General features: G+C 40.9%; 1 protein-coding gene and 1 pseudogene across 1 annotated transcript in view; one reads left to right on the forward strand and one right to left on the reverse strand.

Annotated features, from left to right (window-relative positions):
- The window catches only part of LOC136510993 (transcription factor ILR3-like), a 2,339-nt gene extending 822 nt beyond the window's left edge, over positions 1-1,517 (forward strand). The window contains exons 2-4 of the mRNA XM_066505248.1: positions 472-583; positions 701-863; positions 961-1,517. Coding sequence (XP_066361345.1) covers positions 472-583; positions 701-863; positions 961-1,251 — 566 coding nt within the window. The 3' untranslated portion in view covers positions 1,252-1,517. The remainder of the gene's footprint in view (positions 1-471; positions 584-700; positions 864-960) is intronic.
- A 595-nt stretch (positions 1,518-2,112) lies between these two features.
- On the reverse strand, positions 2,113-9,068 carry LOC136513429 (delta-1-pyrroline-5-carboxylate synthase 1-like; annotated as a pseudogene).
- Between the last annotated feature and the right edge of the window lie 249 nt (positions 9,069-9,317).

Genomic DNA, 9,317 nt, shown 5'->3' on the forward strand with positions numbered 1-9,317 from the left:
GCTTGCAGAGACATAATCATTTTTTTATGAAACCAGAGACATAATCATGAATGGTTTGGGATATTTCTTATTTCTTGTTTGACGATAGTATTAGTTTCTGCTTGAGTAATTGATTAGCAGTACTCCGATTTGGTTGACAAGAAAGGTAGAACTAGTGGTATTCAGGAATTGGCAATCTATCTATTAAGCTCATCGTTCTAGAAGAAAACTCACAGATATCAGGTTGTAGTGAAAAGATGCAGTGTTTATAGGCACGTCTGGCAAATTTGCTTTCTCATAATTAGACTCCTTTTGAGAGCTACGACTTGTGCAAATTCATGGTCCATGGTCCCATTTCACTGTACCATCAAAGTCAGAACTAGCACAATATTTTCAGAAAGTGAAGTGTCCAAATCACAGATTGCTGGGAGCCATCACATACTTCACGTCCAATTCTGTTGCCCCTGAAGTCCGTGACCGTGAGCATAATTTGATGTGGTTTCCTATTTCCCTTTCTTCTTAGCAGATCCCGGCCAGAGTCCAGCGCGCCACCTGGCACCAAGGCTTGCCGTGAGAAGCTCCGGCGAGATAGGCTCAACGAAAGGTATGTTTCAGAGTTCATACTCTCAGTGACCAATACCAATCTCCCTCTGCTTCAGACTAGACATGCTCAGCACTTGTAACACAGAGTATGATCATCCCCTATGATGTACTACTCCAGGTTCTACGAGCTCTGTGCCATCTTGGAGCCCAGCAAGCCACCAAAGGCCGACAAAGTTGCTATTCTAAGCGACGCTGCCCGTCTTCTGAACCAGCTGCGTACCGAGGCCCAGAAGCTTAAGCAATCAAATGAATCACTCCAGGACTCCATCAAGAGTCTCAAGGTATGTCAATCAATCAACTGACAAAACGCCTGGATAACCATTTGTCCAAAGTGTATGGAATTCTATAGATTTACCGGTGTCCAATGTGTGGCTGCAGGCTGAGAAGTCTGAGCTGCGAGATGAGAAGACGAGGCTGAAGGCTGAGAGGGAGAGGCTGGAGCAGATGCTCAAGGGCGTCAGCCACGCCGCAGTGTCGGCTCCAGGGCCCTTCGTCCCGCACCCTGCTGCAGCCGCTCCTCCATCTTTCCACCCGGCGGCGGCGTTTGCTCAGGCTGGAAAGTTCGTCCCGTACCCCTGCTACCCGCCGCCGGCTGCCTTCTGGCAGTGGATACCGCCGACATCCCTCGACACGACCAAGGACCCCGCACACTGGCCGCCGGTCGCGTAGTCGATCTCGCCATGGCATCATTGATCGGTGATGCGTTGCCGTGTGTACTGAGCTTTGCTCCTTCGTGTAGAATTTGACCAAAGCATGCCTGAAGAAAAACTTCAGGTGCTGATTGTGTAGCAGTGTTTATGCTTGTGGACGTGGCGTGCTAAAATTCAGGCGATCAAGGCCGATTGGATAAGTCTATGTAACAGCCATAAAGTCTGCTCGCTTGATTTCAGCCAGCGTTTATCAGCTTGCTGGTTTCAGTCAGCGTTTATCAGCCAGTCAACAGTGTTTTCCTCTCATAATAAACCAGCACCAATCGGGTTTATCAGCTCAGAAACCAAACAGCGGACAGGCTCATAATGCTAAAGCAACGAAGGTGACATATAACTGAATCAGACTAGTGTAGTAGTGTTTCCCGAGAACAATAGACATAGATCATTGCCTAGAACAATGCAAATTTGGGTAACATTGCGGCCTATAGTATGAATATGTGATAGATATATTAGTAACTACTACTTCGGCACCAGTAAAGCTGCGGGGCTTCTGCTGTCAATACAGTGATCTGAAGATAGGGAAAAAAAGCCACAGCTACAGCATCGAACACACCCGGTACCAAGATACCGTGTAATCAAGACAAGATTGGGATAACTCATAAATCTTGAGATCAAGTAGAACCATAAGAAACAAGTCGGCACAAAAATTGTGGCATGGGTTCAATCGCACCAAATAAAATAAATATAACAATATAACTGGTTTCTCTTGTTTAACTAGACACACCATCGGTACATCAGTGCTCTATTACTCCCAGCACTGCTTTATTGGGGAGGTGGGGTGCCTCCAAGCTCATACAGAATGAACCACCAGAATGATGGTCTACACAGTGACTGAACATTTAAGTCCATGGATTCATAGTCCTCAATCGAAAAGATTCACCATTCTCTGCTCCTATCTGATGAAACTATCAAACATCACTGGATTGACACGAATCCTGATTAAGCGCAAAAACGGCCTGCATAGTTGCTTAGGTTTAGTACGCTTTTGCTACCACTGTCATTTAAAAGTACTTTATAAGATCAAACGACTTGCAACAGCTTTATGGAAAAATAATCATTACCTGCCTCATTGCAAAGGAAGGTTCTTATGGGTGTATGCAATATCCTTGTCACCGTTCACCACTTGCCCACTCCCTCGCATGATCCTATAGGTTAAAGTGAACATCCATAGTGAACATCCATAAATATACAATATTGTAGTAACCAGTCTTAAAATAGCACAGAGAATTAGACAAATCTCTACCAGACTGTACAAGTACAACTTAGAAAATCCACTATTCAAGAGCATATAAATTTACACTTCTTAAATTCTTCAAGAACTGCTTTATTGGGAAGGTGGGGGTCATGCAACCTTCGAACATATATCATATAAATTGACATAGCTTTGGTCGATCATGTGTTGTATTACTTCCAGCACTGCTTTATTGGGGAGGTAGGGTCCCCCAAGCTCATAGAGAATGACCCACGAGCTATCAATATTTTATATATTAAGGATTCAAATGCGGAAATATAAGCAACCCGGATATCATATAAACTGCAAAACTAGGTCATGTTTTGCAATATAGGGAGCTTTATGTTAAATACCCTGCACATCTTAGCAGAAAGACTCTGTTGCAAACTGCAGGCCGCAGGGTATTATTTACATCTTAGCAGAAAGACCTCTGTTGTGAAGTGCAGGGTATTATTTATCAGTGAGATATCCTTTCAGCAGTCAATAAACTTATTTACATCTTAGCAGAAAGACCTCTGTTGCGAAGTGCAGGGTATTATTTATCAGTGAGAACAGAGTCTAATATCGTTTCACCAGTCAATAAACTAGATACATGCCTGCAATGTCAAGAACTAGCAACTGCACATCTCAGTTTTACACTTCCGATAAGAAGTATGGCTGTGCAGTTACTAGGAAATAGGAAATAGGGTTACGGGAACAGAAGAATAACTGAAGGGTATCGATTGTATGGAAATCCACTTACCAGCGTGTTGTTAAGAGACCTTCAACACCCACAGGGCCCACGAGCATGTATGCGCCCTGTGCTTATGCCAACCTATTCAAGATATTCCAAAGGTAGAAATATTAAGATAAAAAAGGTAAATAATCATTAGAAAAGATAAAGTAACTTTATGCCAATGTAAGATATTCCCGCTTATTCCAAAATTTTCACTAAAAATGCCATGAAAGATAGGACGTACCTCAGCACCCAATCCAAAACGAGCCCCATCAGAGAATCGTGTGCTCGCATTATAAAATACAGCAGCACTGTTGCAATTGTACAAGTAAACTAAAATCAGTGAGATATCTAATCATCATAGAATTCAGAACAAAACAACATTGGACACAGTGATAGCAAGAATAAAGCACATTTAACTGATTGCACACACAGTAAAAATGAATAAAAAGAAGGGGCACTGATGTTTAAACGTACCTATCAACTTGGCGCAGAAAAGTTTCTGCTACTTTATCATCTGTAGTAACAATGCAATCTGTATGTCCACTGAAATAAAATGAAGCAGTGAATCTCAGTTTTACTAGATTTTCAATAATGAGAGGGAGGGAGGGAGAGAATGTAAGTACCTTCCATAGCGATGTATATGGTCAATTGCTGACTGTACATCATCAACGAACTCAATTGTGCAGGCCATAGAGCTATATTCATGATGGAATGAATCTGCTTTTGGAATGCACAATAGTTCATGTGCAACAGGCCCTCCATAAAGAGTAACTCCTACAATACATTATCAGCTTCTTTTTTAAGAACAAGGAAGCAATCAGAAATATAGAACTTTGATGAAAGTGCTCAAAGAAGCAATCCACAAGTTCATAGAAGAATAGAACTTTGATGAAAATGGACAAATGGAACTGCCTTGCATAACCAGATTTATCCAAAATAATAAGAATTTGCCAACATACTAGAGATGTAGGCATCTGCTAACACAATTCTAAGCATCTGCTAACAAAATTCAAACAAGAGTAACGTATTACTCACATGTGTTTTATTCTTCCCCGCAAATATACTTCTTTTCATGTACTAACAACTAATTTTGTGCGATATTAACAAAGGCATATTATGAGAATTACAAAAGATTGACTACAACAGCTCACTTGATTCCACATCTGAACACAAGGTAGAACAATGCAAAAGAGGCAATTATCCTCTCCTGATTCAGGATACACATTAGGCCTTGTTTGGCTGCACTCTATTCCACCTCAATCCTGTATTCGGGTGGATTTAAGTGCAGCCAAACAAGCCCTTAGTTGTATCTAGAAACAAGGAGCAGCTATATGACTGTATATTTTAAGGATGAGCAAGTAAAGTGAAACTTAAACCTTCTGTTTTGAGAGATAGCAGTAGGTCATCAAGACCTGGAGCCTTTATAAGATCTTTATGAACAAGCAATGTCTCCTGCAGAAGACAGGCAAAATATGTTATATCTGAATCTGAAATAAGTTAAGGTGTCTGACTTATGAAAAAAAGGAGTAACAATATCATGAGTTGTACTGAAAATATCATATTTGTCACAAAGATTTCTACTATGAAAATAAATCTGTTATAAAAAAGAAAAGGTGGCTTACAAGGAATCGACATCTTAAAGTTATATATTAAATTAATTTTTGAAAGAGAAAAGATTAATGGTGAATCAAGGATGATTGACATGTCCGCGTGTGATTATGAAGGATTTTCTTTATCTTTATAAAAGAAAAACACAAAATACTAGGATGACTGGAGAGGCATTGAGTGGCTCACGTCGAGCACATTCTTAAGTTGTCTAATGTGCGTAAAGGTTTTACTTGGTTCTCTTGAGTACAGATGCGCCAACAAAAGTAATTAACAAACAAGCTGAAAAGAGACGTGTTAAATAATATAAATTGTAACAAAATAGACATACCATAGCATTGCAGGCTGCTGGGTAATCAATTTTAGCATCCATCACTATTCGTTTTGCCATATTCATGTCAGCTGATTTGTCGATGTATACATGACAAATACCATCTATAGAGGAAAGAAAAAAAATACAGAAATCAAACACTAGTCAACATATTTGAAATATTGTAGTGAATTGTTTATACCAAAAAGATAAATTTACCAGCATGACCAAGGACAGGGATCTTAGTTGATGCCTTGATTTGTGAAACCAGTTTATTGCTGCCTCTTGGAATGACAAGATCAATGACATCATCAAGCTGTAGGGTGTGTTATGAGTTTAGGCTTATTTGGCATATTGGTAAAATCATTATTTTCATAATATGTTACACTCACCTTTAGCAAATCAGCGATTTCATCTCTACTTGTAACAAGTCCAATAAGTTTTTCACCCACATTGCTAGGAATTGCACCAGTTATAACCTATAAGAAATTTATTTCAGGACACCGATCTAAAAACATGTCATGTCAGCATGAGAAAATACCTTATGCAATACTGTGTTTGATCTCATGGCTTCTTTTCCACCTTTCAGGAGAAGACCATTGCCACTTCGAATTGCTAACGACGCAATCTACACAACAATATCAAAGCTCAAAGATAGCTTATAAATATGCTTAAGTACTAAGCATGAACCAGTCACATGGTAAAAATTAAATGGTAAATTGTGACAAAAAAACTACCTGGACCAAGGCATCAGGCCTGGACTCAAAAACGATCAATAGCACACCCAACGGGCAAGATGTTTTCTCAAGGACTAAATCTTCAGCAACCTGAAAAGGTACTCTTGCAGATGTAAGATTTATCTTTAGTAAAATATGTTAGTTTTTCCTTTGTTACAGAGTTTATAAGCAACCACCTCTGTTCTTTTGAGTATCTGGTTGATTGGGTCTTCCATATATGCAAGAGTGCGGATGGATTTTGCAAGGCTTGCTATCTGTAACACGATGAAACATTAAAGTGAATCAAATGAAAAGAAAAACACCAAGAAGAAAAAATGCACAATAATTCAACAAATCAAAAAACAAGGAACACGAAATTAATATGCAATTGTGGTTATAATATATGCTGAAATATATACTAGGGCTACCTTTCCTGGCTTCAAAGTCAACCTAGAAACCAAAGATTTCTCATATCCAGCATCTTGTGCTGCAGCTACATCAGCTTCATTCTCGGTTCTAATCACATCCTCATTTTCTTCCAAAGCATCTGCAACGTCTAGCAATATTTTCTTGCGCTCATCCGATGACAAATTCTGTTTCATAAATGTCCAAAGTTGGTATAAAATATTCAGAAAAAAAGTGGGCTAGCACTTTGTGTCTTCCAGCAAGCATTGTCTTGATAACATACCTGGAGACGCCTTGAACATTCTCTTGCAGAGACAGCCATCTCGCGAGCACTAACATCTTTGGATGGTTCCCACAGACTTGCGTCCTTATGAAAGAGAGTACCAATTTTCTCTCCTTGGAGAACTCTAACAATGCTCTGAGATGCAAATCCACTTCAAGGATAAAAAAGTTCAAATTTAGAATGACCAGCTATACCATAAATAACATGATACAACTACTTCTCTTATTTCAACGCATTTAATTAAGGCAGAGTGGAAACATAGCAATAAGATGTAAGAAGCACTTGAGTCCAATGCAGTCTACAACAAATATACAGTGAGTCACACCAACTATCAGCTATTTTACTTATTACTAGTTGCACGTCACATGGGAATTTTGATATATCACATGGGGAATATATAAATGAGTAACAAAGGGCAGTTAATCCAGTTATTATTCTCTTGCTAAAGAACAGCAAACGCAATATACATAACCTTGTAATAACAACAGGTGTGCCACTGTTTGAAGCCACGAAAGCAGCCTTCACTTTGGCTGTCATTCCTCCTCTACCTACACGTGACTTATCGCCAAAAGTAATCTCATTGTGATATTTCTCTTTGATGTAGGTATGTATTATCTTTGATTGAGGTTCACTTGGTGGACCACTGTAGAGGCCATCCACGTCACTGAGTAGAACAAGGAGATCTGCTTTAAGTTCTATAGCCAAAAGGCCGGCTAAACTGTCATTATCCCAAAATATACCAGATGAATCCTGTAAAAACAAACAGTTGATGAGCATGACATCGAAAATGCTATTAAATATTAAGAATTTAATAGACTCATGCATTGGTTAAGGTCCAGGTGCATAAGTAGCACAGAATCACATTTATCAAGCAGTGCAGCAAATGTTGTTGAAATTTTCAAAGTCATTCATGGTACAACACAAACCTCATATGGAGCCTTTCTAGTGCTGATGGCATCATTTTCATTAAATATTGGTACAACTTTAAGATCTAGTAGTGACTCAACAGTTTCACGGAGCCTCTCCCGGAAGTTTGGGTTCTCAAAATCACTATCTGTCACAAGAAGTTGGGAAGAGGATACATCAAGCTGCATAACAGGAAGCTCAACATTAGAAACATATGGACAAGGCACAGAACTGTCGACAAATTTCGATAGCAAGTTAACAAACACACTTGAGTAAATAGCATATCGTAAAGAGCCATGAGGCCACTCTGTCCAACGGCAGCGCAAGCCTTTCCATCCAGCTCCATCTGTGGCTTTTGCAGATCAGCAAAGCTGCTATTGACAAGCTTCCTGTACTTGAGCCTCTGCTTCCCCACACCAACAGCACCTGAGGTCACAATGATCACCTCGTATCCTAGGGCGTTCAGCTCCTTCACCTGCATTGCCAGGAATATTTGGCTAAGAATCTTTCCAGACTTCACTAGTTAATAGAACATTATGAAAGTTTGAATTAGAATTGCTACCTGCTCACAAAGAGCCCCTAAGCCTACCCAAAGCAATTCGTCCATCATGCCTCGTGACAACTGCAGTTCCCACCTGTTGTGAAAAAGGTAAGAATCAGCTGTAATCAAAACCAGAAGATCCCGACGGATATACTCGGATAGGTAATTCCCAAAAGTTGCCAACTTTGTGGTGGGGTGGGACGGCACACTGGTGCTGACCTTGCCCAACCCCCACCCCCACCCCCGCAAAACCAACCTTTTTTTTTTTTGCTCATAAAAACAGAGGAGAAACAATCCGGCAATTCGATATAAAAAAAAACAGAGGAGAAACAATACGGCAATTCGAACGACTTGATTCACATACGAAAAAAACATCCAGACAGGATGGCTTCTCTACTCATTCGCATCTCCCATCTGATAAAATCTGATAAAAATCATATAGCAAACTAAGATTACGACATCCAAACTCCGAACATATAGGAGTCAACGTATCAACTTTCACCATCAACCCGTCAACTCGACTATAAGGGATAGAAGCAGAATATAAAACCCAAACCAAACCCTGCTGCCTCACCACTTACCTAGACGAAGAGAACCCAAAATCAAACACGGTTATTCAAGAATTATTCGCGCTATAAAAAAAACACGATTAGAAAACACAGAAGATATGAACAACGCAATGCAAATAGCACCAAACAAATCGCGATTTAGATCTAACAGGTCGGCCACCGTCGCCAATCGTACGATTCAATCACCTTGATGATGACGCGTTTGACGTCCTTCATGAAAGTCCGGGTCCGGTCCGCGGTGGCCATGGCCGCCGCCGGCGCTTTTAGCTCGACGCCGCTCCTGGTCTTCCGTCTCCCCTCGCTGTCAACTTCGCCCTCTCTTATCCGTTTTGTCTTGCGGGGGCAGCTCCTCTCGCCGCCTCGTCGCCGCAATCGCGAGGAGGCCGGAGGAGAGAGGAGAGGAGGGTTTTGTAGTGGCTAGATGGGGGCGAGCGAGCAGATCGCAACAACCTACTGCGGCTTGTGTCTGGGGCGCCGCCATCCAGATGGGTTTATCTGGGCAGGGAATCAACGGATGAGAGAGGAGGGAGCGCAGCGGGAGCCCATCGGATACAAGGACTCGTTGGACCCACGTACTGGGATGTCAGGGACTAGAGGTGTTAAGCATGCTGTAGAGTATTATATTCGCAAACTTAATTAAGGGACGGTTCGTGTGCGCGAGGAGTCCGAATTTTTTACTTTTTTTTTCCTTTTTCGAAAGTTTCTCTCAAATAGACTCCTGACGGAAAGAATTCCAGAAAT

The sequence above is a fragment of the Miscanthus floridulus genome, chromosome 16 (genome assembly GCF_019320115.1).
Source record: "Miscanthus floridulus cultivar M001 chromosome 16, ASM1932011v1, whole genome shotgun sequence".
Lineage (NCBI taxonomy): Eukaryota > Viridiplantae > Streptophyta > Magnoliopsida > Poales > Poaceae > Miscanthus > Miscanthus floridulus.